This window comes from Acomys russatus, chromosome 16, assembly GCF_903995435.1.
Source record: "Acomys russatus chromosome 16, mAcoRus1.1, whole genome shotgun sequence".
In the NCBI taxonomy this organism is placed as follows: Eukaryota; Metazoa; Chordata; class Mammalia; order Rodentia; family Muridae; genus Acomys; species Acomys russatus.
In genome coordinates this window covers 5,473,166-5,499,741 of record NC_067152.1, presented here as the reverse complement: position 1 = coordinate 5,499,741, position 26,576 = coordinate 5,473,166, and the positions used below count along the sequence as shown (strand labels likewise).

The 26,576-nt window shown below is 50.8% G+C and overlaps 2 protein-coding genes across 2 annotated transcripts; one reads left to right on the top strand and one right to left on the bottom strand.

Moving 5' to 3' along the window:
* Positions 1–39: 39 nt before the first annotated feature.
* Vtn (vitronectin) lies at positions 40–2,978 on the bottom strand. The gene is made up of 8 exons (XM_051158067.1): positions 2,860–2,978; positions 2,646–2,765; positions 2,211–2,567; positions 1,989–2,128; positions 1,663–1,819; positions 1,401–1,553; positions 409–756; positions 40–207 (listed from the first exon to the last, which is right to left on the bottom strand). The coding sequence occupies exons 1-8, from the start codon at positions 2,921–2,923 to the stop codon at positions 98–100; spliced, it is 1,449 nt and encodes a 482-aa protein (XP_051014024.1). The 5' UTR covers positions 2,924–2,978; the 3' UTR covers positions 40–97.
* A 2,027-nt stretch (positions 2,979–5,005) lies between these two features.
* On the top strand, positions 5,006–25,109 carry Sarm1 (sterile alpha and TIR motif containing 1). Its single transcript, XM_051158058.1, has 9 exons — positions 5,006–5,621; positions 13,347–13,965; positions 15,599–15,811; positions 16,092–16,183; positions 16,287–16,522; positions 19,845–19,947; positions 20,017–20,206; positions 24,329–24,450; positions 24,832–25,109. Exons 1-9 carry the CDS (start codon positions 5,152–5,154, stop codon positions 24,959–24,961), a joined length of 2,175 nt encoding a protein of 724 aa, XP_051014015.1. The 5' UTR covers positions 5,006–5,151; the 3' UTR covers positions 24,962–25,109.
* Positions 25,110–26,576: the final 1,467 nt, after the last annotated feature.

Here is a 26,576-nt window from a genome sequence, read left to right as displayed (position 1 = left end):
CAGGACAGTAGTCATAAGCTCAGGGCCAACAAACTTTATTGGGCTGGGAGGAAAAGGCTGGAGGCCAGGGTCCCTGGGGCTCAGTGTGGGATGATTCCTACTTCTCAGGGCCCGGGCAGCCCAGCCAATACTGAGCAATGGGTCGTGGGTAGGGAGGGTACACAGAGTCCACTCGACGCGTCCTAAGGTTGACTCGGTAGTACTTATCTGAAAGACAATGAAAAGAAAGTGTGTGAGAGCCTGCCCACTGGTCCCAAGAAGGCAAGCAAGGCTTTCCCTAGAAGGAAAAGTGAGCATCCACCATGCAGATATGGTCACCATCTACCAGCTGCGTTCAGTACCCAGGGATCAGGACCTGCAGGAAAAGCCTAAGGCAAAGCGAGCTTAAAGGCTAGCGGGGTCCCTCACCTCCAGAGAAGAAATAGACACTCTGAATGGGCTCGCAGGTGGCAGGTATGTGCCAGTCCATATCATAATCATAGTTGTAAGCTCCTAGCCCACTCTCTTCACTGGAGAACAAAGAGAGCCATACTGAACGCGATGGACGCCGGGAGTTCAGCCTGTGACGGCGGCTGTGGCCACGCCCACGGCGTGAACGGTAGCGCTTTCGGCTTCGACGCCTAGATTTTTGTTTTTTGGCCTGGGTAGAAGGGAACGTGGAGCCTGTGATGTAGATTCGTCCAGCCATAGCAGCGTCCACTTTCCCTGGCACACCATGCCAGTCCCGGCTGATGAACTGGGGCTCTCTGACGCCATCTGCAGCAGAGAAGTGGTTAATGCACTTGGAGAATTCAGGCTTTGATTTTTCCAACAGGACATTACCCGCCCCGCCCCTCCCTCCCTATCTATGTATTTGTTTTCTTTGAAACTGGGTCTCTATGTACCCATGGCTGGCTTGGAACTCACTATGAAGACCAGGGTGGCCTCTTAACTCACAGAAATCTGATTGCCTCTGCCTCCCAGTGCTGAGTGAGATTCAAAGCGTGTGCCACCACACCTAACTCCAGTAGGATCTTTAGAGTTCATTTGCTGTGGCTTGCCTAAGATGCACAACTCAGTACCCAGCACCCAAGCCTCAGACTCCCTGTCCAGTGATTTTTTTTCCTGTGTCCTCTTTCCACTACACCCCGTGTCTTTCCCCTCCTAAACCCTTCAGCCACAGCCCCTCCCACTGCTGTGTTAGGCAAAGTCCAAGGTATGGGGCCCAAATGGAGCTAGCTAGACCTCACCCCCACAGGTCAACAGAAGCAAAGTCTAGCCAGAGCAAACTGCTCTCGGTCGATGGTGCTCCAATTTCAGTTCCCTTCCCCCAGGGCCCCCCACTATCACAGCCCAACCCTACTCCAAACCCATGTCCAGAGAAAGAAGCCAGACTTGCCCTCCCCCACCCCCCTCCATACCAGAGGATCTGCCCCAGAAGAGAAGTTCAAAGATGCTCTCCCAGCTGTCCCGCTGCAGCAAGGCAAAGTGTTCAAACACAGCTGACGGGGAGCTTCTCGTACATTCTTCCTGGCTGGGCTGCTGATGGAATTCATACTCCCAGTACTGCTTTCCTGAGGAGCAGAACGGCTGGCGTTAGGAGGGTGGGTGTGACTAAGTCTGGGGAGCTCCAAGGAGAGCAGGGACTCCCCCACCATCTGCCCCCCCTCCCACCCCGAGTACCCTTGAAGAAGTAGACCCTTTCCCGGCCACTGTAACGGTGGGCAGGGAGGGCTAAAGCAGCATCGACATTGTCCGGTATGCCACTAAAGCCTTCAGAGATGTTTCGGGGATAATCGGGGTCCAGAACACCATCCTCAAAGCGCCAGTACTGACTACCCTGAGGGGCAGACAGGAAAGGGGTGAGAACATACTGCTGAGTCCAGAGGCAGTCCTGTGGCCTAAACTGTCTGTCACCAGCTCCTGGAGCACCTGTCTGCCTTGTTCTCGCAGCTCCCAGCACCTTCTATGATACCTTTTACCTTGATTCATAGACTTAGCTCTGGTACCTTGAAAATGTAGGTCTTCCCCTGACAGTTGATGCGAGTGAAGGCAGCGTCAATGGGGCCCTCGATGCCCCAGACATCTTGGATGAGCTTGGGGTACCCAGGCCTCACTGCCGTTTCATCTAGCTCGTAGCAGTACTTCCCTAGAATTGGGGAAGCTGTGTGAGAAGCGGACAGTCCTAGGGCAGACCCCCGCGCCCCTCCCAGACCTGTCCATAGAGTCACCTCGGAAGGCAAAGAGGGAACCATTCTTGAGGTCCGTGAAGGCATCAAAGGGCTCCCCACTACACAGCTCTTCCTCTAGAAGCCCGGAGGTCCCTTGATCAGTGGCCTCAGGCCTTAAGGTCACCTCCTGGTGTCCCGCTTCAGGCCTGGAGGTGCTTGCCTCAAGTTTAGGAGCCTGTTCCTTAGGCTCTGAGGAAGGGGTTGGCTTTGGTGTCCCTTCCGTTCGGGGCTTCAGGTGATGGTCCTCTGGAGACGTGCTCTCTGGTTGGACATGGGTGACTGTATCGTTCTTGATCTCCTCTAGGTAGTCATAGCCATACTCATCTTCCGGCATAGTAAACACATCCCCCCGAGTCACTGCAGGCAGAGTGGGAAATGGTGAGTTTCCAGGTGCAGAGGGGACCCCAGGCCCACCCACCAGGGCTCCGCACTCACCTTGAGGCTTGCACTGCTCCATGTAGTCGGCGCAGCAGCTCTGATAGTAACTGCAGAGCTCATCACACTGACATTTCTTGCTGGCCATGAAGCCCTGAGTGCAGCGGCCCTGGCATGACTCTGTGGGAGGGAACATCAGTTTTTTTACAGCTCAGTCCAGGCCACCTGCCCACCCTAGAATGCCCTAGACATCCACCAATACCCCCTCCCACACCTTGGTCAGCCAGAGAAACCCATGCCAGCAATGCTAGCATGAGAAAGGGCTTCACAGGTGCCATGGCAGGCCTCTAACAGAGGGCCTTGGCAAGCTGGGCTTGGCGCTTCCGGAGTCTCGCTGTCCTGCCTGGAAAAGGAAACCAGACTGGAGAGGAGTTCTGATCTTCCTGGGTTTCTGCCTCTATTTGCTCATGCTCTGGCCCGGCCCTTTTCCCCTCCTCCAAACAAAGGGTCACATTCCCAGAACCCTGACCCTAGGAAAGCTGGGAAACAGAACCCTAGCCAAGACCAGAGTCAGTAGGGTCATGGGCAGCATGGTGAGCTGGGAAGGTAGAAACAAAGAAAGCATTTGTTGTCACCCTCTGAGCCAGCCACGTTAATCTCTCTGACCGTTACTTTTTTTTTTATAAAACAGGACCATGGTGCCTTGCCTCATCAGGCGTTGAGAGATTACATGAGCTAGGACAGACAAAATGCTTGGTCCCTGGAGTAGCTTCCAACTCACTCCCATAAATGCAGTTATTGATTTATTGTTAGGTCAGGCACATTCCTGGCGAGGTGTTTGTCCCACCCCACTCTCACCCCCCACTTCCCAGTTTAGGGCAATGGAAGGAGGGGTACAAGAAGTGCCGGCAAGCACTCTACAGGAGCTTTTCTTTTCTTCTCATACAAGAACAAAACTTCATTTCTGTCTTCTTGTTCTCCCAAAGCTGGGCATCACAGTGTATGAAGCAGTGACTCCTAACACTTTGGGCTAGAGTTTTTGTTTTTTAATGTTTAGATTTGTTTATTTTATTTTGTGTGAATGGCTGTCTGCTGACATGTGTGTCTGTGAGTATGCTGGTGTCCGTGAAGGTCAGAAAAAGACTTTGGATAGCCTGGAACTGGAGTTTAGAACCGTTGGAGCTGCCATGTGGGTGCCGAGAATCAAACCGGGATTCTCGGCAAAAACAGGTGGGGTTTTTTTTTTGTTTTTGTTTTGTTTTGTTTGTTTGTTTGGTTGGTTGGTTTTTGTTTTGGTTTGGTTTTTCGAGACAGGGTTTCTCTGTGTTAGCCTTGGCTGTCCTGGACTCACTTTGTAGACTAGGCTGGCCTCGAACTCACAGCGATCTGCTTACCTCTGCCTCCAGAGTACCCAGCCCCAAACCAGGTGTTCTTAAAGGCTGAGCCATCTCTTCAGTCCCAGAGCCCATTCCTGGGGGTTCCACTAATCTAGTCCTCTGTGGACCACCCCTGGCCCCACCTTCAGTGACCCCCATCTATAAAGAATGTCTTCATTGGGCATACTTTTAGACTCATAAGATATGTGTGATCCCGCTACGAAAAAAATGCTTACTGGTACAGACCACCAGGGTTTGTGCCAAATTTCAGGCACAGACATGCTTCTGAAGTCCCTAAATTTTCTATTTTGTAATCACAAGGAAATACGTCTTTGCTGTCTCTTCTCTATCGGCCTCAGTAGCCTCAGCGGCAAAATTAACCGCTAAATCTTACTCTGTACAGACATGTCAGGCCTAAGTGAAAACAGGTATTAAAGGGCCTTTAAAAAAATATCTCAACTGCCAGCTGGGCGGTGGTGGCACACGCCTTTAATCCCAGCGCTTGGGAGGCAGAGGCAGGCGGATCACTGTGAGTTTGAGGCCAGCCTGGTCTACAAAGTGAGTCCAGGACAGCCAAGGTTACACACAGAAACCCTATTTCGAAAAAAAAAGAAAGAAAGAAAGAAAAGAATCTCAACTGTGATTCCTTAACCATCTGGAGGGGACGTGGGTACATTCAGCCAGCTTGATTCCACACTGTGAGGCAGAGGGAGCAGTGGGAAACAGAGTACAGCTCTTTCCAGCCCTTTCCACTGTATCTTGCACACAGCAAAAAGGAGACGACCAGGGACAGGAGGAGGGGCCAGGCATGGGCGTGGCTAGCGGCCTTGGGTGGGGCGTGCGCCTGCGGCGGGGGAGGAGCCTGCGAGATCTGGAGGCGGGGCGTCAAATCCTTGACTCTGCAACTCAGAGGCGTGGTTGCTGTTGAGCATCTCAGCTCCGCGGAGCAGGAGGCTGGAGCTGCGCTTTGTTCCTGGCAACTGCGGTTCTGCTCTCCGATATCGGATCCATCCTTTGCTTCCCTCTTCCAGCATCCACTTTTCCTCAGTCGCTACGTCCCCTCTGCTTCTAAACTTGTGCCCCAGAGTCCTTAACAGGTCCTGGTGTTTTTATTTCTCCTCGCAAGGTCGGGGTCGCTCCTCCAGGCCCCGCCCTTCCAGGCACGGCATGCCCCCCGCTGCCCAGCGCCCATGGTCCTGACGCTGCTCTTCTCCGCCTACAAACTGTGCCGCTTCTTCACCATGTCAGGCCCACGGCCCGGCGCCGATCGGCTGACAGTGCCAGGACAGGATCGCACTGGCGGCGCCAGCCCATGGTGGGCTGCGGGCGGCCGCGGGTCCCGCGAAGTGTCTCCCGGGGTGGGCACCGAAGTGCAAGGAGCCCTGGAGCGTTCGCTACCGGAGCTGCAGCAGGTGCTTTCCGAGTTGAAGCAGGCAAGCGCGGCGCGGGCGGTGGGCGCGGGCCTCGCTGAGGTCTTCCAGCTGGTAGAGGAGGCCTGGCTGCTGCCGGCTGTGGGCCGCGAGGTGGCCCAGGGTCTGTGCGATGCAATACGCTTGGACGGTGGCCTGGACTTGCTGTTGCGGCTGCTGCAGGCACCAGAGCTAGAGACCCGTGTGCAGGCCGCGCGCTTGCTGGAGCAGATCCTGGTGGCTGAGAACCGGTGAGGGAGAGCGCCGTGAGGTGTGGGGCCCCCGAGGGCAGTGGGGGTGGTTGGAGAAGACATCCCATTTCAGCTATCCCCCCTAAGCCCGTAGTTCTCCCCTGCTTCGGGGTGCCCTTCTGTGCTACCCTCTCACCAGGCCAGCCATGACCTCATTCTGCAGCATCTAATCAGAACCAGAAATGTTCTTCCCCCTTGGGATGATGAAAGGATGGGAGCAGAGGAGACTGTAGTGCCTTCCCTTCCTCTGTATGGAGGAGCCAGACTAAGCCCGGCTGCCTCTTCTGCCTACCTCCTGGGACCTCCTCTGAATCATGAAGCCTCCAGAGTGCTCACTTTCCCAATCCTCCGGTGCCAGAACACAACGGGCTGTCACCTCCTTCTCCTCCACAAAAATCTCCAGGTTCTCAGCTCAGAGTTTTTGAAAGAGTAACTTTCAGCACTCAGCCCTCACAGATGTTATGGGAACGAGCAAGGGGTGTTTTCTCTGGTGTTTTCAATCACCTTTGATACGTGGAAATGAAGCAACTGTCCAAAAAAAAAAAAAAAAAGTACAAACAGAACAGTGGAGGTTGGGAGACCCAAGGTAGGGTAGGGTTCTGCTTGCTTAGTTTCTCTCATCTAACATCTGGTGCCCTGGTGGGGACGGGCAATGAATATGGGAGAACTGGAACACGGAGTGGGTGCTTGCTGAGCGTGTTGGGGCCCGGGTTTGGTTGGTGTGGGCTTGGTATGTGGGTCAGGAAGCTAGAACGGGTGGCACGTGTGGAAAGTGGGTGAAGGAAGCGTGAGGCGAACATACGATATATTTTCAAGAATGAAAATGACGGTGCTCACCTAATCCCTCTCTGTGGTGTGCAAGTCCCAAACAGGTGCAGATGCCTTTTCAGGACCAAGGACAGGGTACCAACCTGTCTATCCATCTTGACCCTTCCACAGAAACCCAAGGGGCTCTGCATTCTTTCTGCGGGCACGGGGCTGCAGGGGGCGGGGCACACAGAGGATTTATGCTTATGATTATTTTCTCTCCTCCGTCAGTCAGCCTCATCACTGCTTCTTTTTTATATTCTATCCTGGCATCCCTGATCTTCCCCCAGGGTACTGCTGCAGCCACTTCCCAGAATCCTAGGTCACTTTCCCTCACTCTGTGAACTATCAACAGTGTAGGACTCTTTTTTTTTTTTTTTTTGAGACAGGGTTTCTCTGTGTTAGCCTTGGCTGTCCTGGACTCACTTTGTAGACCAGGCTGGCCTCGAACTCACAGCGATCTGCCTGCCTCTGCCTCTCAAGGGCTGGGATTAAAGGCATGCGCCACCATGCCCGGCCCCCAGTTAGGGCTCTTCAAATCTGGTCCCATAATGTCCAGTGAGGGCACCATCTAACCGACAGCCCTCTAAAACCCCAGGCCACCCCACCAGGGAACAGAATTCATATAATGAACATAACCTTGGGAGAACCCAAATGGCCCTCCCCAGAACGAATAGTAGCGGAGACTGTTTTTTGGTTTTTGGTTTTTGGTTTTTTGAGACAGGGCTTCTCTGTGGTGCAGCCTTGGCTGTGCTGGACTCACTTTTTAGACCAGGCTGACCGCGAACACACAGTGATATGCCTGCCTCTGCCTCCCGAGTGCTGGGGTTGAAGGTGTGCGCCACCACACCCGGCTGAGGAGATCGTTTTAATATAAAGAAAGAAACTATTGCACATAAATTCAAAAAATGCAAAGGTGTGCAAAAAATGTATAATGTTAAAAGGTTCTCACAAAGGCTCCTCTGTGGAGGAAAACCACTGAACAAGCTTTTCGTATACCCTTCCAGAGAGAGGTAGGACATATACAAGCATTACACACACACACACACACACACACACACACACACACACACACCTGTCCCTTACTTGGCAGCTGGAATTTGAAATTAGGCCCATGTACCTCCAAAAATCATGGCCATTCATCAGACCCACAATTTCAGACAACAGAATTGGGAAGTGAATTTACAGTTTTCACAACCACCACACAGTTTGTTTGTTGTTTTGTTTTGTTGAGACAGGGTTTCTCTGTGTGGCTTTGGCTGTCCTGGACTCACTTTGTAGACCAGGCTGGCCTTGAACTCACATTGATCTGCCTGCCTCTGCCTCCCTCCTGAGTGCTGGGGTTAAAGGCGTGCGCCACCACGCCCAGCTCCATCACACAGATTTAACTTCAGGAGGGTGTCTGGGCACAGGAAAAGGTAAGGGCTGGAGACCAAGACTTAGAGGTCAGAATAAAGTTCCAGCTGTGAACTGGTGTTGCTGAGCGAGCCCTTCACTTCACCGGGCCTTAGGTTAGTCCTCTGAAGATGTGTTAGAAGACATGGCTTCTGCTTTTAACTTTCTTATTTTATGTGTATGAATGTTTTGCATGCATGTATATCTGTGTGCCATGTGTGTGCAGTATCCATAGAGGTCAGAAGAGGATGTTGAATCCTATGGAACTGGAGTGATAGAGGATTGTGAGCCGCCATCTGGGTTCTGGACATTGAAACTAGGTCCTCTGGAAGAGCGGATAGTGCCTTAACTGCTGAGCCATCTCCGGTCCTGAGGTGATTTTTTAAAAGCACATTCTAGCTAGCCCTGATAGCGTAGGAGTTTATCTAGTCCAAAGTCAAGATGAAGGATCTTGAACTCTGGAGACAAACATTTCTCAGAAACTTTGTGATCTTAGACATGCCATGACCTCTCACTGACCTTAGCTTTCCTTATTGGCAATAGGAATGCTTGAGTCCCAGATTCCAGGGTGGATACTTTGGACCCATTTGCTCCATTGGAGGTGGGCTGTAGAGAGGTTGAGTTGTGAGGCTGGCAAAGTGTTGCTGAACTTATGGCATGTTCAAGACTTAGCCAGACCCTGCATTGTACACAGCGTTTCAGGCACTGTGAGCACAGCCGCATCCACAGAGCAAGAATTCTGTCACCGGTTAAGTCTTTAGAAGGAAGACATCAAGAGCTGGGCATAGTGGCGCACGCCTTTAATCCCAGCACTTGGGAGGCAGAGGCAAGTGGATCGCTGTGAGTTCGAGGCCAGCCTGGTCTACACAGTGAGTCCAACACAGCCAAGGCTACACAGAGAAACCCTGTCTCAGAAAAACAAAACAAAACAAAACAAAAACAACAACAACAAAAAACTACAGGCTGGGGCTGGAGAGATGGCTCAAAGGTTAAAGGCACTGACTGCTCTTACAGAGGTCATGAGTTCAATTCCCAGCAACCACATGGTGGCTCACAACCATCTATAATGTGATTTGATGCCTTCTTCTGGCCTGCAGGTGTACATGCAGGCAGAGCACTGTATACATAATTAAAAGAAAAGAAGAAAGACATCATTTCAGGGAAGACATCATTTGTAGTGGTAGGTGAGACAGGGAGTCTTCACCCCTTCCTGAAGTGTGATGGCTTGCCTTCATGAAGGATCTGCCTTGGGCGTGTCCTCCCTGCAGTGGCCAGTTTCTTAAAGCCTAAGCCAGAACTGGACACTGTTTCCCAAAACTCTTCGGTGGCTTCCTGTTTGTTGCAAAGATATAGTACAGGTGCCTTGAGGAAGCTGAAAAGATTGTCAGGACAGAGTTCTTCCCCCACCTTTTCTTTGGACCCCTCTGCTTTACTGTGGTTAGCTCCCCATGAGGTACCAGCTCTCCAAAAGCTGCAAGCCTGTGCATGCATGTGCGACTGCAATGCAAGGGCCTCTTCTCCTGGCTCACGTCCCAAACATCCTGCTGACCCAACCCCCATCAGACACATTTCAGGTATCTGGTGAGATCTTTTCTTCTTTTTGTGATGCTGAGGATTGGAGTCAGGACCTTGTACGTGTTAAGCAGGCACATTGCCAACGAGCTGCGTCCCCAGCCTGTCTATCGTTTGTTTGTTTGAGACAGGGTTTCACTAAATTGCCTAAACTGTACTACAACTCACTGTGTAGTCTTGGCCTTGATCTTTCAATTCTCGACTTCTTTTTCTTTTTTTCTTTTTTCTTTTCTTTTCCTTTTTTTTTTTTTTTTTTTTTTTTTTTTTTTTTTTCCTGATTCTCAACTTCTTTTGTTTGATGGTTTGGTTGGTTTTGATTTTTAAAAATAATTTTGTTTGTTTATTTATTTATTTTTGGTTTTTGCGACGGGGTTTCTCTGTGTAACAGCTCTGGCTGTCCTGGAACTCACTCTGTATCCAGCCTGGCCTTGAACTCACAGAGCTCTGCCTGCCTCTGCCTCCCAAGTGCTGGGATTAAAAGCATGCTCTACCATTGCCGGCAATTTATTTAATTTTATTCTATGTACATTGGCATTCTGATTGGATGCATGTCTGTGTGAGGGTGTCAGACTACCCTGGGACTGGAGTTACAGACAGTTGTGTGCTGCTGTGTGGGTGCAGGAATTCAACCTGGGTTCTCTGGAAGAGCAGTCAGTGCTCCAAACTACTGAGCCATCTCTCCAGCCCTTAGTGTTGATTGTTTTTTTTTTTTTTTTTTTTTTTTTTTTTTGAGACAGGGTTTCTCTGTGTAGCCTTGGGTGTCCTGGAATTCTCTCTGTAGACCAAGCTGACCTCAAACTCACAGAGATCCACCTGCCTTTGCCTCCTGAGTGCTGGCATTAAAGGTGTGTGCTACCACTCCCAGAGTAATTTTCAACTTCCTGAATAGCTGAGATTAAGGATGTGTTGCTGTGTCCAGCATGGTAAAACCTTCAGATTTGTGTTGAGTGCAGGTGTTTTTTTAACTGACGTAACTGATGCTGTGTGTCGTAACAATACCTTTTCCAGTTCCATGGTTATAAGACCATGTTACATACCAGGCTCAAGGCCAACTTGGTCTCCCTAGTGAGTTCTTGGACAGCCAGGGCTAGGCAGAGAAGTCCTGTCTGGAAAAAGCCAACAAAACAACAATAAGAAGGAGGAGGAGGAGGAGAAAGAGGAGGAGGAGGGGAGGAGGAAGCAGAGGAGGAGGGGGAGGAAGAGGGGAAGAAGGAAGAGGAGGAGGAGTGGGAGGAACAGGAGGGGGGAGGAAGAGGAGGAGGAGGAGAACAGACCCTTGGTCTTACAATGCTTCACATCTGCTCAGTCATTTGTTGCAGTGAGTGACCCTGTCCAGCTACCCCTGGACTTGATACCGATGGCTCTAATTTCCTTGCTTCACAGAGAGAGTCACGTCAGGCATCGTTGTGCGCGTGCCCTCAACTGGACTCTTTTTACGAGTGACTGCCTGCTCCCCAGACTAACTGACCCAGCAGGCCAGGACCTCACAACCCTTCAGCCCTCTGTGTTAGTCCACCTGTAGGCAAAGTTTATCCCTCTGACTACCAGAAGGTCGGGTGTCTCTTTATGTTTACTGGTATTTGGGATTTTGTCCTTTAATGCATTGTCTAAGACGCTGCCCATTTTCCGTTGAATTGGATGCATTTTGTTGGTTTGAGCGTTTACTCACACGCGCTCCGTGCATACGCAAGCTCCTTCTTGACTTTCTCTTTGTTCCTGGCTGGATGGTAGGTGCTGTGTTTCTCTCTGGCCTTCTTTCTCTTCCTCAAACATGCTAGCTCATCCTGGGCAGGGCCTTTGTCCTGGCTCGTCTCTCTTTCATTAGGCTCTTCTCTTAACTATTTGCAGGCAGGGTTTTCAATGTTATTTCTCAGATAAAAATCTCCTTAAACACATCCCTCCTCCATGACATCATCCAGTTTGCTGACATGGCGCCTCACTACTACGAGCTTGAGCGTTCATTGGCTTATTTGTTCATCGCTGGCCGTATCTGCTGGAGCTGAGTAAGATGCCGCCAGGCCTAATCGCTGGTTAACATCAGCCTCTCTCGTACCAACTTGGGTTCACAGTGGGTTCTCAAAAGTATCAACCGGGAGCCGGGCATGGTGGCGCACGCATTTAATCCCAGCACTTGGAAGGCAGAGGCAGGCAGATCGCTGTGAGTTCAAGGCCAGCCTGGTCTACAGGACAAATCTAGGACAGACAAGTCTACACAGAGAAATAAGCACACACCAGTGATGGAATACGAAGGGAGGAATAGTTCAAAGATGAAGTTAAGACTGTCACACTTCTATGACATATCATAGACATTTCATTTTTTGTTGCATTCTATGTGACAGACAGCTCTGTGCCAAGCACCTTTTGTTGTTGTTGTTGTTTTTTGAGACAGGGTTTCTCTGCGTAGCTTTAGCTGTCCTGGACTCACTTTGTAGACCAGGCTGGCCTCGAACTCACAGTGATCCGCCTGCCCCTGCCTCCTGAGTGCTGGGATTAAAGGCGTGCGCCACCACGCCTGGCCGTGCCAAGCACTTTTTATGGATTATCTTTTAAAATATTTCTTTTCCCTTTTTATTATGCACCAGTGGGTATACGTGTACCTTGTATTGCGTGGGTGTGCAGGTGTACTCAAAGACCAGAGAGAGGGAAGGTTCCCTGGAACTGGAGTTACAGGCAGCTGTGAGCCATTCTGCCTGGTGTGGGTGCTGGGAACTGAACTCTGGACCTCTCTGCAAGAGCGACAAGCACTCTGAATGGCTGAGCATCTGTGCAACCTCTGTATGGAATGTCCGGTTAGTCCTGATAATTTTAAAAGTTAGGTATTGTTAGGATTCTGCTTCAGTCGGCCTCCCTGTGATGTCATTGCCTACCTGCCAAGGGGGCGTGGCCCTGCCCAGGCCTATATAAAAGGACAATCCTACCTTGCCCTTCCCTCTCTACTCTCTCTTCCTCTTCCTCTTCCTCTCTCTTTCTCTCTCTCTGGGGTACACCTTCCCCTTCTCCTTCTCCCCTCATGCTCATTGAATAAATCTCATATAATCTAATATCTGGCATCGTCTAATTTTTTTTTTTTTTTTGGTTTTTTGAGACAGGGTCTGTCTGTGTAGCCTTGGCTGTCCTGGACTTGCTTTGTAGACCAGGCTGGCCTCCAACTCATAGCAATCCGCCTGCGTCTAATCTTTTTTTAAAAAGATTTATATATTTATTAAATATACAGTGTTCTTGCCTGCACGTACACCTGCGCACCAGAAGAGGGCACCAGATCTCTATAGATGGTTGTGAGCCACCATGTGGTTGCTGGGAATTGAACTCAGGACCTTTTGAAGAACAGGCAGTGTTCTTAACCTCTGAGCCATCTCTCCAGACCACATCTTATCTTTTTTTTTTTTTAAGATTCATTTATTTATTATGTATGCAGTGCTCTGCCTGCATGTACACTTGCACACTAGAAGAGGGCACCAGATCTCACTATAGATGGCTGTGAGCCACCATGTGGTTGCTGGGAATTGAACTCAGGACCTCTGGAAGAGCAGTCAGTGCTCTTAACCACTGAGCCATCTCTCCAGCCCCTTATCATTTTTTAATATTAAACATAAAAGGTATTATTTTCCCATTCATGAGATGAGGGAACTTAAGTCGAGAAATGAAGTGTCCGACGTTTGCAATTAGAAAGCGGCAAAGAAGGGCCTAGGAATGACCAGAGATCAGCCATAGAGTTGAAAACATTCAGCTGAATTTGGCGAAAAGGTAGAGGAGGAGGTGGTGTGACCAAGTTAGAGCTCCCCGGTAACCAGAAAAGCGACAAAAGTCAGGGAGGGAACGGAAACAGTAATAATGCTGTCTGCCATGTCCTTTATAACACTACTGAGGCCCAGAGATCCCGCCAGGCCTCCGTGAGAAAGCCAAGCTCCGGAGACTGCAGCCACACAACATTCTCCTCCTGTCACTCGGCAGGGACCGCGTGGCGCGCATCGGCCTAGGCGTGATCTTGAATCTGGCGAAGGAGCGCGAGCCGGTGGAGCTGGCACGGAGCGTGGCGGGCATCTTGGAGCACATGTTCAAGCACTCGGAGGAGACGTGCCAGCGGTTGGTGGCAGCCGGTGGCCTGGACGCGGTGCTGTACTGGTGCCGACGAACAGACCCGGCGCTGCTGCGCCACTGCGCTCTGGCGTTAGCAAACTGCGCGCTGCATGGGGGCCAGGCGGTGCAGCGGTGCATGGTGGAGAAGCGCGCCGCCGAGTGGCTCTTCCCGCTCGCCTTCTCCAAGGAGGACGAGCTGCTGCGGCTGCACGCCTGCCTGGCGGTGGCGGTGTTGGCTACTAACAAGGAGGTGGAGCGCGAAGTCGAACACTCGGGCACGTTGGCGCTCGTCGAGCCGCTCGTGGCATCGCTGGACCCCGGCCGCTTCGCCCGCTGCCTGGTGGATGCCAGTGACACAAGCCAGGGTCGCGGGCCGGAGGACCTGCAGAGCCTGGTGCTGCTGCTGGATTCGTCGCGTTTGGAGGCTCAGTGCATCGGGGCTTTCTACCTGTGTGCCGAGGCTGCTATCAAGAGCCTACAGGGAAAGACTAAGGTACTGGTGTAGGGGAGGGTGGCTCAAGGGTTAGTGAGCATGTGGGAAGATTTCTCAGAGGAACCGATCTGCACCATATCGAGTTCCAAGCCAGCCAGGACTTTAAATAAATAAACAAAAAGTATAAGGAATTAGGTGAAGCCGGCAGAAGGTAGAGGGGCCAGTTGTTTGGGTCTTGAAGGCAAGACTAAGTTGTAACTTGGGCCTTTGGGAACAAGTGCAAGATACTGAGAGGTTTTTTAAGTAGGAGAGCCTTGATTTTTGTTTTGTTTTGTTTTTCGAGACAGGGTTTCTCTATGTAATAGCCCTGGCTGCCCTGGAACTCTCTTTGTAGACCAGGCTGGCCTCGAACTCACAGATATCCACCTGCCTCTGCCTCCCCAGTGCTGGGATTAAAGACGTGCACCACCATGCCCAGCCGAGCCTTGCTTTTTAAAAATAATTTATTTACTTTTATTTTACGTGCATTATTGTGAAGGTGTCATATCCCTTGGAACTGGAGTTACAGACAGTTGTGAGCTGCCCTGTGATTGCTGGGAATTGAACCCAGGTCCTTTGGAAAAGCAGACAGTGATCTTAACCACTGAGCCATCTCTCCAGCCCCAGCCTTGATTTTTTTTTTTTTTTTTTTTTTTTTTTTTTTTTGTTTTTTGTTTTTTGTTTTTCGAGACAGGGTTTCTCTGTGTAGCCTTGGCCATCCTGGACTCACTTTGTAGACCAGGCTGGCCTCGAACTCACAGCGATCCGCCTGCCTCTGCCTCCTGAGTGCTGGGATTAAAGGCGTGCGCCACCACGCCCGGCCCCCAATTTTTTTTTTTTTAAACACAATTTATTTTTATGTTTGTCGGTGTTTTGCCTGCATGTATGTCTGTGTGATGTTGTCAGAAACCCTGAAACTGGAGTTAGAAACAGTTATGAGTTACCATGTGGGTGCTGGGAATTAAACCCACGTCCTCTAGAAGAGTAGCCAGTGCTCTTAACTGCTGAGCCATCTCTCCAGCCCCGAGATCCTTGATTTTTACAAAGATCAACCTGGATGCTATAGAAATGGATATAAGCCAGGTGTGGTGGCGCAGGCAAAGGCAGACGGATAGCTGTGAGTTCGAGGCCAGCCTGGTCTACAAAGGGAGTCCAGAACAGCCAAGGCTACACAGAGAAACCCTGTCTCAAAAAAAAAAAAAAAACCAGAGAAAGAAAGTGTGGGCCGAACCATGGAGGAATCAAAGCGGAATGCATGAAGGAGTTGCTGATCAAACAGGATTCCCATGAATTAGTGGGATTCCAATCAGGCTAGAAAAACTAAGGATTTAGGAACACCACCAGCGTGGGAGCGGGGGTGGGTGGGCGGTGGGGGTGGGGCTAGGATCCACTGCCACCTGGCGGCCAAATTGAGAACTACAGAAGCTATCCTAGGACGTATTGGCTTGTAAATTGGAGGTCCTAATCAAGAGTGGATGAGTTTCAGGAGGATTTTGCATGGCGGGGTGGAGAGTGGGGGTGACTTGGTGATGAAGGCTAGGGAAGGTGGTGGGCCTTTTCTCAGTGCGAAGAGGCAGGAGATGGGGATGGGCACATTTGGAGGCAGCTGGGGAGCTGGGAGCCTCAGGTGCCCTCATCCATCCTCCTTCCTAAGGTGTTCAGCGACATCGGCGCCATCCAGAGCCTGAAACGCCTGGTTTCTTACTCCACTAATGGCACCACGTCGGCGCTGGCGAAGCGCGCGCTGCGCCTGTTGGGCGAGGAGGTGCCGAGGCGCATCTTGCCCTGCGTGGCCAGCTGGAAGGAGGCAGAGGTCCAGACCTGGCTGCAGCAGATCGGCTTCTCCCAGTACTGCGAGAACTTTCGGGTAGAGCCGCGCGGGCAGCCACCTCCCCTTACACCGAGAGGGAGCATCCCTGAGAGTCACGCGGCCCCTGGGGGTGGGTGTCCTGAGCACAGGCATCCGGGTTAGGCCTCACGCCGGGTGCACCAAGGTGGCCTTTTAGGGGTGGGAAACCCTCCCCACCATGCTGCCACCCTCGGGGTCCTATCGGCTTCCGCTACCACCTCCTCTCCCTTCTCCTTGTATCTTGTGTGGGGGGGTGGGAGGAAGAGAAGCATCTTCCTCACACCCACCCCTCCCCCAGGATCAGCAGGTAGATGGTGACCTGCTTCTACGACTCACAGAGGAAGAACTCAGGACAGACCTGGGCATGAAATCAAGCATCACACGCAAGAGGTAAGAAGCCTCGAGCCAGCTGGGTCTTATCTAGCCTCGTGCCACCGGCCCATCCTTAGCACCCTAAGCATCAGAAATGCATCCTCTTCTGCCTCCTGGGCAGGTTCTTTAGGGAGCTCACGGAGCTCAAGACCTTTGCCAGCTATGCTACTTGCGACCGCAGCAACCTAGCAGACTGGCTGGGCAGCCTGGACCCTCGCTTCCGTCAGTACACCTACGGCCTGGTGAGCTGCGGCCTGGACCGCTCCCTGCTGCACCGCGTGTCGGAGCAGCAGCTGCTGGAGGACTGTGGTATCCGCCTAGGGGTGCATCGCACGCGCATCCTCTCGGCAGCCAGAGGTAAGCGCGCCCACCTGGGAACCCCACTCCAGCGCCAATCCTGAAAAGGAGGGGAGGCCCAGGCTGGAGACGCCCCGCTGAGCCTCCCTGAGGAGAGAGTATCTGGCTGGCTTAGGCTGGGCTCTGAGGATGTAAAGATGAGTCTGCTTCTTTTTGTCCTGAAGGAGTCCTCCACATGAGATGGGTACCAGGGTGGGAGTGGGGAGGTATACAGTCAGCAGGTGGCCACTGTAGGAAGCCCAGAGGAAGTACTGCCTGTTTTGGTCACCCAGGTTCAGACTTGGAGAAGAGGGGTTGTCCGGGGTTTGAGGGATGTGTGGGGGTAGAGGGAACAGGGAGGACAGATAGTCGGGAGCAGCTTGAGAAAGTGTAAGGACAGGTAGGACAGTGCATGGGTGCCACTGGTGGTTTGGGATGGGGTGGGGGTTGGGGCTTATCCTGGTATCCAACAACTTACAAAGTTTGGGTGCTGGCACTTTGTCCCAGCACAGCCTAGAGCGTAGGTAGCCCCCTTTTTCTTACTGATTTGTTTGCATTGAACAATTCACTTATGGGTCAGCAACTATATATTTCAGGTATGAAAGTCAGTTTTTTTCTTAAAGATTGATTTTTATTTTATGTGTGCGAGTGTTCGTCTGTGTGTTTGTATGGATACCTCATGAGCTTCTGGTGCCCATAGAAACCAGAAGAGGCATGAGAGCCCATGAGGGTGGAGTTACAAATGATTGTGCACCACCAGGCGGGTGCCGGGAACTGGACCTGGGTCCTCCTCCAGAAGAGCAGCAAGTGCTCTTAACATCTCTCCAACTCTTGTAGTAAGTTTTTAAAATAAAGTCTTATCACTAGCCAGCCTGGTCTACAAAGTGAGTCTAGGACAGCCAAGGCTACACAGAGAAACCCTGTCTCAAAAAAAAAAAAAAAAAAAATGAGTGTGGAGATATGTACCTGGGAGGTGGAGGCAGGAGGATTACTGAAAGTTCAAACCCAGCTTGGTATACAAATAGAATCCAAGGCCATCCAGGGCTATGTAAGTTGATCCTGTCTCAAAAAGTAGAACAAAACAAACAAAAAGATGACCCACGTATTTCTATTACCATTCTATGTTGTGGATGTTTAGTGTTTTAAATCAACTTTTAAAACCTTTTAAAGAATGAAAGGAGGCTCTTAGGGCTGGTGAGATGCCTTGTGGGTGAAGGCTCTCGAGGCCAAGCCTGATGACTTGAGATCAATCTCTATGTCCCACATGGTAGGAGAAAACACACTCCCTCAAGTTGCCATCTGACCCCCACAGGCACCCTTAAATATATAAATGTAAGAACACATTTTTTAGGGCTCCAGAGGTTAAGAGCACTGACTGCTCTTCCAGAGGTCCTGAGTTCAATTCCCAGCAACAGCATGGTGGCTCACAGCCATCTATAATGTGATCTGATGCCCTCTTCTGTATACATGCGGGCAGAACATTGTGTATATAATAATAAATAAGTAAAATATTTTTAAAAAATCAAAAGGAAAACATTTTTTAAAAGGAGACCTGAACTTGAAAAACTAACATGGTAGTGTCTAGCTTGAGATGTTTTCAAAAGTATACCCTGTGTAATTGAACTCTCTCTCTTTCTCCTTCTTTCTTTGTTTTTTTGAGACAGGGTTTCTTTATGTTATCTTGGCTGTCCTGGACTCACTTTGTAGACCAGGCTCACCTCAAACTCACAGAGATCCGCCTGCCTCTGCCTCCCAAGTGCTGGCATTAAAGGCATGCGCCACCATGCCTGGATTCATCATAGGTTTTAATTTTAGAGATAATAAAATGAAAATAAAAGAATTTGAATACATTTCCCAAGGTTATAAAAGCTATTAAATGACAACTGGGATTTGAGCCCATTTTTCCCCTGAATCATAAACAGACAAATGTGTGTGGGTGTTAATTGTGAATATTATTAGAAGATGAATCCGTTTCATTTTATCCATCCATTAAGCAAGAATGTACCGACAACCTACATGTCACTAGGGACTGTCTCTCCTGCCTTAAGAAAAGCAGGTCAGCTTCTATCTTTGAGGCCCCAGTAGAACCCCAAGATTTCTTTTATTTGCTTTGCTCTGTTCCCCCTTTTGAGGCAGAATCTCTCTATGGAGCCTTGGACAGGTTGACACTGAGTCTCGGCGATCCCCCTGCCTCTGCCTTCCTCGTGCCTGGACTAAAGGTGTGCCATCTTATCCCGCTAACGTTGCTTTCTTTCCTTTCTCTTCCTGGACTCTCTGTAGACCAGGCTGGCCTGAAAATCACAGCAATCCACCTGCCTCTGCCTCCCAAGTGCTGGGATTAAAGGTGTGCGCCACCACGCCCAGCAGACAGTCTGGTGTTAAACTTGTTCTAGCTTTGAACTTGTGATCTTTCTGCCTCCACCTCCCAAGTGCTGGGATGATAGGCCCATGCCACGGTGCCCAAGTTTCAGCTTTTGCCCTTCATGGTAATGGTGGTGTAAAGCACAGTCATATTTTTCACTCTATTGACAGTTTTCAGAAAACTAGATTTTCCTAAGGTGAGCTTGGTATTGGATATTTTTGCTTAGCTACAGGCTAACGCAGCTGCTCTGGGGCCCTGTGTGGTAGGCTGGGATAAGCTAAGACATCCAGGAGGTGTAGTCAATACACCTTTCCTTGCAGCAGTAGTTTATACTCATCATGCGTGTCTCAAGACACTGACACCGGGCTGGAGAGATGGCTCAGTGGTTAAGAGCACTGGCTGCTCTTCCAAAGGTCCTGAGTTCAGGTCCCAGTAACCACATGGTGCCTCATAACCTTCTCTAATGAGCTCTGGTGCCCTCTTCTGGCCTGCAGATGTACTTGCAGGCAGAGCACTGTGTACATAATAATAGATAAATCTTATTCAAAAAAAAAAAAAAAAAAAAAAAGACACTGACACCATTATAAGCTGAGGAGCACCAGCATTTACTGACTAAAATGTTAAGCAGGAGTTGAGGCAGAAACCTGGGTTTCTAGTGGAAATGAGGGGAAATGACCTAATGAGGAGTGTTTGTGGGTAGCTGGCTAAGCTAATCTGCAGTTCAGGAGGATGGTAAGGCTAGAGGCTCATCCCAGTGTCCCTAAAGCTCAAATTTTTCCTGCCCAGGACTCACAAGGTGATGATGTTCTTTCCAAACACCGCCCCCCAGGCCCCCATCTCCAGCTCAGGGACCATTTCTAAAGCAAGTCACCTTGCCCAGACTGGCCTGAGAAACTTGAGTAGACAGAGGACTAAGTTCCCAAGAGATGAGTAGTGGGGAGGCGCCACCCTTAACCTGAATATCTCGTCCGTTGGCTCCAGAAATGCTCCACTCCCCACTGCCCTGTAGCGGTGGCAAACCCAGCGGAGACACCCCAGACGTCTTCATCAGTTACCGGAGGAACTCGGGTTCCCAGCTGGCCAGGTAAGGAGGAGCGGGCAGGGGGCTCGGGTGTTGGGGCCAGGCCACGGTGTTGACCCTGTCCCCTTGCAGCCTCCTGAAGGTGCATCTGCAGCTCCATGGCTTCAGCGTCTTCATCGACGTGGAGAAGCTGGAGGCAGGCAAGTTTGAGGACAAGCTCATCCAGAGTGTCATGGCGGCTCGAAACTTCGTACTGGTGCTGTCCGCTGGAGCACTGGACAAGTGCATGCAGGACCATGACTGCAAGGACTGGGTGCACAAGGTGGGTGCTGGCCTGGCCTTCTGTGGCGAAACTTCACCCGGGGAGGAAGAGATGAGGCCTTCCTTCCCTTATCCCTTGTTTTCTGCACCCCCCAGCCACACTCCACCCCGGAGTATCATTCCGGCCCACCTGGGAGTTAGGAGCCATTGCTCAGTCTGGGGTAAGACTTTAGCAGCTACTTAGGCTCCCACAAGCCTCAGTTTCCTCATCTACGAAGCTGGAACAACTTAACCGTCCTGTTGGTTTGTAGGGTTGTTCAGTGAGATCAGGGAGAGATTAACGGATGTGTGGGACAAGAAATATCACCTGCGAACTGGAATCAGGTGCATCCTATAATCCCAGCACTCGGGAGACAGAGGCAAGAAGATCGCCTCAAGTTCAGGATCAGTCAGGTCTATGTATCAATTCCGGACAAGCCAGGGCCACCTAGTGAGACCTTGTCTCAAAACCCAATGAAAACCTCAAAACAAAATGAGAGACACACCTCTGGGCAAGGCAGAGGGCTACAGTGACAGGCAGGACAGTTCTAGGAAGAGCATGAAGCTGTTAAGTCATAAGACCTAATGCTCTAAGACAGTGATTCTCAACCTGTGGGTCAAACAACCCTTTCCCAGAGGCTGCCTAAGACCATCAGAGGAGGCACTAGCACTTCTGTACATACATTCCCTCACGTGCTCGCACAAGCATCCATATGCACACAGCATATGCATATAATTTAAATTTTTAAAAAGGGCTGGTGTGTTGACACACATACACCTTTAATCCCCAACACCTGGGAGGTAGAGGCAGATGGATCTCATTGAGTTTGTGGCCAGCTTGGTCTACACAGCAAGATCCAGGTTCACTGGGGCTATACAGTTGGAGTCTGTCTTAATAAAGTAAAATGAAAATTAAAAAGAGTTCAAGGCCAGCCTGCTCTACAAAGTAAGTGCAGGACAGCAGGGCGGTTACACAGAGAAACCCTGTCTCGAAAAAACAAAAACAAAAAACAAAAAGAAAACAAAACAAAAAAATCAACAACAACAAAACAAAGCAAAACTGAAAACAATACGGTCAGCATATACCCACAATGACTAATGTGAACACAAGCCAGGGCTGGAATGATCAGGGAAGGCTTCATGGAAGAGGCAGAACTTGAGAAACGTCCTAAGAATGGTGGTGAGGGGCTGGACAGATGCCCCAGTGCTTAACAGTCCATGCTGCCATTACAGAGGGTCTGAGTTCAGTTCCCAGCACACGCATCAGGCAGCTCACAGCCTCCTATAACTTCAGCTCTGGGGGATCCAACACCCTCTTCTGAGGGTACCTGCAAATCCACAAACACACACACACACACACACACACACACACACACACACACGGAGGAATATTTGAAAAACATATAAAGGCGAAGGAAAACCTGCACACAAGGCTCCAGGAAGCAGAGAGCCCATGCTAGGTGTAGTCATTTCTTGTGGTGTTGCTGTGACCAGACACCTTAAGGAAAGCAGGGCTCATTTTAGTTTTCAGATGAGTGTAACGTTTCATCATAGTGGTGAAGTCGCAATAATGGGAGCTTGAGGCAGCTGGTCACATTTCACCTGCAGCCAGGAAGCAGAGCACGATCAATTCTGCTTCTTGGCCACCTTTCCCCTTTTATGCAGTCGGGGATCAAAACTCAGAAAATGGTGCTACTCCCCTTTAAAAAAAAAAAAAAAAAAAGATTTATTTATTATTTTATATACAGTGCTCTCCCTGCATGTACACCTGCAAACCAGAAGAGGGCATCATATCATGTTATAGATGGCTGTGAGCCACCATGTGGTTGCTGGGAATCGAACTCAGGACCTCTGGAAGAGCAGCCAGTGCTCTTAACCCTTGAGCCATCTCACCAGCCCTCAGTGCCACCCACTTTAGGATGAATCTCCCTGCCTCAGTTAACCCAATCAAGATGATCCCTCACAGGCACGGCTGGGGCTAAACTAATCCAGACAGACCCCCACAGGTGCACACCCTACAGCGCCCAGAGGCTTGTCTCCTAGGTAATCTCCACCCAGCCAAGTTGAAATCAGTTTTAGCCTTCATACCAGGAGGGGAGATAGCTAGGGCAGCGGTGGTGGATAAGCATGCAGAGCCATCCAGAATGGTCGTGGAAGACATGCTGAGCCCTAGCAGCCATATAAAAGAGTTGACTCCAGAGCCTGGCTTGTGGAAGAGACCATGGGACCAGGAAAATGTCTTCCAAGAGTGTGACTGAAGATGCTGAGACGGTGACAGGCGGCATTCTGGCGTGATGGGGATTGTCTGAGTGTCAGGTGCGTTCCGACGTGCCGTGTGGTGTTTGTACCATATCCCTGGAGCCTAAAACTGTGCATAGAACAAAGGAGGCTTTAGAAGAGTTTATGGAATAATTGAAGCAATGAATAAACAGAGGATGTGTGATTCTGATATGGACCTGCTGGGTTGGCCTGTAGCCAAACACCCTATCACTGAACTACACCAGGGCGTTATCCTTTTATCAGCCAAGCCAAGTCTGGGCAACAACCAATTGCTCTGTCTTTGGTTCTGTGTAACTCCAGGTAGAGCAAATAGCTAACCGTTCCCTCAATAAATGGCAGGGCTAGGACTGACTCCGGTGCTGTGTAGAGGCAGCAGGGCAGGATGGTGCAGCCCGTCTGAAGGCTTTAACTGGAAGCCCTCCGGGGCTGCCTGTTCGAGGGACTTGGGGAGAAGTGCCTTCCTGTCGTTGTCTGTAAGATGGCAAGGCTCCAGGAGACCAGTCTAGGTGAAAGCTACACACAGTCTCTTTCCAAGTTCCACCACTAAGCCTGGCGAGGAAGGAACGTCAGGCGGGTGGTGTGTGTGTGTGTGTGTGTGTGTGTGTGTGTGTGTGTGTGTGTGTGTGTGTGTGTGTGTGGCCTGGCGAGGAAGGAACGTCAGGCGGGTGGTGTGTATGTATGGCTTGGTGAGGAAGGAACATCAGGCGAATGGTGTGTATGGCTTGCTCCTTGGATTTTGTCCCAAAGGCTCTGTCATCCTCTTGGTTGTTTGCAATCCTTAATTGTCTCTGGTTGTCATACTCCCTTCCCGGAAGCCACATTTAATGGCTTATCAATATACAAACCCACAAGTGAACTGCACTTTAAAAAGGTTCCCCTTGAAAGGCAAAGCCCACTGGGTAAGTGCTTACCAGATCAACACTAACGGTGAATATGTCCCCAGAACAACCTGTGGGCAGCTTTGCCCTTTGTACTTTACAGAGGAGCCCATTATTTCCTTTGTTTTTTTTTTTTTTTTTTTTTTTAAATTTTTAATTTTTTCCCTTTTTGGAGATAGGCTAAGCTATGTATAGCCCAGGCTAGCCCCCAAATCTCAATACCCCCCAACCTTAGCCTTCCCTAGAATTACAGTCCCGAGCCACCACACCCCACTGAGCTGCTCCTTAAATACCGTTTTTAAGTGCTAACCCCTGCTCTAATCACTTGCTGTGGAATGTTGTCATTAGTCCACGTGAATCCCATGAGATCATTAACTGTCATTAGCCCTATTCTACATATTAGAAAACAGACTTTGAAAGCCCATTACTTTTGCCTCAGGTCATAGAGCTAATATGTGGTGTCAGAGGCTTATTGAGGCTCATGGAGCCGGGGCTACATCCAGCATGGCAGGGAAAGTCTGGAGGCAAGATTAGCTGCTGTCAGTAGCAGGAGAGGGCTGCTGGTTGTCATCTCTGGATCAGGAAACAGCATTCACGGTGGCCAGGAGGCACAGGGTGGGGGAGGGGCAGGGTCCTGCTACACCTTTCCAAGGATACACCCTCCCCCCAACCCCTTTATCCAATTAGTCCCCACTTCCTGAAGTCTCCACCATTTCGCAATAGCATCTAGGCCAGGCGGTGGCGCACGCCTTTAATGCCAGCACTTGGGAGGCAGAGGCAAGCAGATCTCTGTGAGTTCAAGGCCAGCCTGTTCTACAAAGCAAGTCCAGGACAGCCAAGCTTACACAGAGAAACCTTGTCTTGAAAAAACAAACAAACAAACAAAAAAACCAACAGCGCCATCTACTGGAGACTGCACGTCCAAGGCACAAGCTTTATCCGAGATCAAACCCAGTCTCTCTGTCTTTCTCCCTTTTTTTCTCCAGGAGATCGTGACTGCTTTAAGCTGTGCCAAGAACATTGTGCCCATCATTGATGGCTTCGAGTGGCCCGAGCCTCAGGCCCTGCCTGAGGACATGCAGGCTGTACTCACCTTCAATGGCATCAAGTAAGCCCCAGACTCTAGGGAGATTTAAGGAGGGAAGAGTGTGGTGTGTGTGTGTGTGTGTGTGTACCACCCAAACCCAAGCTCTAGGGAGAATTAAGGAGAGAAAGGTATGGGGTGTGTGTGTGTGTGTGTGTGTGTGTGTGTGTGTGTGTGTGTGTGTGTGTGTGTGTACCACCCAAACCCAAGCTCTAGGGAGAATTAAGGAGAGAAAGGTATGGGGTGTGTGTGTGTGTGTGTGTGTGTGTGTGTGTGTGTATGTGTGTGTACCAACCAAACCTAAGCTCTAGGGAGAGTTGAGGGGTGTGGGGGGTGTGTGTGTGTGCCACGCTGGCCCACGTAGCCTCTGTCCACCCTCTGACACACTTGGCCTGTTGTCCATAGATGGTCCCACGAGTACCAGGAGGCCACCATTGAGAAGATCATCCGTTTCCTGCAGGGCCGCCCCTCTCAAGACTCCTCTGCCGGCTCTGACACCAGTTTGGAGGGAGCTGCACCAATGGGTCTGCCTTAAGCTGTCCCCAGTTCCCACATCCTGCTATGACTCTCGGTTCCATCTTTTCCCTGCCCCTAAAGGAATAGCTCCTCTAGATGGGGGGGCCCCCCCGGGCTGAGACAAACCACACTCTTCTCAGGGAATGGCTTTCCCTGCTCCCACCCTGTGGCCCACGTTAACCCAGAGATCCCAGGCGCAGGGCTAGATAAGAGAACACTCCTCTGCCAGGCCCCAGGCCCCAGGCATGTCCCAGACACTCAAGATAGAGGAAGAACATTCTCCCATCTCTTGCCCCAGAGCAGCCAGCTTGAGCAGGGTGAGGTTGGCAGCCTGTGGCAGCAATCAGAACAATGTCTAGGCCCTCCGTGTGCACCCAGGGGGCAGCTGGGGTTGGGAATCCTTCAAATGCCATCCTTTCACACTGTGCCTGGGCCCTGGCTCACCTGGCTTCCTGCTGCCTCGTGGCCTTGCTCTGTGACTACTCCATACCCTGCCGGACTTCCTTTAGGCAGCCTTCTTTGTCATGTTGGGAGTCAGGATGCAGCAGAGCTGGCCTTCTGCCTGGCCTTCTCGCCGTTCCTAGTACAAGAAGGCGGGTCCCTCGCTTATGAGGAGACCACAGGAGCTGTGCTGTGCCTAAGGCTCTTGCCTAACTGTTCCATCCGGCTTCTCAAGCTCCTCACTACACAGGGCTTGTCACCCACTTGCTCAGGGAAGCCCCAACATCACCAGTAGCCTGAGCAGAACCTGAACCGTGGGGGAAGAGGCCTTCATGGACACGGGCTAGTTCCTGGGCTAGTTTCTCCCACAGAAGTGTGTCCAAATCCATTAGGAATCTTTCTTTGTTCGTGTTTTTAGTTTTGGAGACAGGGTTTCTCTGTATCCTTGGCTGTCCTGGGCTTGCTTTGTAGACTAGGCTGGCCTCTAACTTACAGTGATCCCCACTTGCCTCTGCCTCCCACAGTGCTGGGATTAAAGGCGTGTACCACCATCAGGAATCTTGTCAAAACTCAGAGCAGGCGCCTAGACCTCGGCACTTTTCAGATTGCCAAGTGAGCTGATGCAAGGCCCTCACCAATCCCTGGCATGTTCCAAACACCCCCATATGGTCCCTAATCATCACAGTAGCCTTTTCAGTCCTGTCACCCCAGTTTTACAGAGAGGAGTAGCTGAATGATAGGCCTGGGTCCCCAAGTCACTGGTGGATTCTGCCTTAGTACTGGCACCCAGCACTGTAGTGTCCAGACCTGTTCTCCCGAGACTCATCCAAGGGGCCGTGGCTCAAGCCAGGTAGCAACTTTCCCCTGGCCCCAAAGCACTGGGCTATACAGTGTGGGTCTCAGCCAGAAGGCTGAGCCAGGAGCCTACAGAAATAATTGGGCAGGACTGTCCCATGTCCATCCCTGCACTGGACAAGGAAGGCAAGAAAGTCAGCTTTTAGGACTCCTCAGGCTCAGGCTTGGAGTGAGCTGGCACCCTGCAGGTGTCTTCCAGAGGCAGTGGGGGTCACAGCTCCCTTGGAGCTGGCCAGGTTACATACCTTCAGTCTGCATTATCAGAGAGGCCAAAGGGCTTTCTCTCCAGTCTTAGAGACATCTTCCTTCCACTGTCCTTCCTGACACAGACCCCCCAA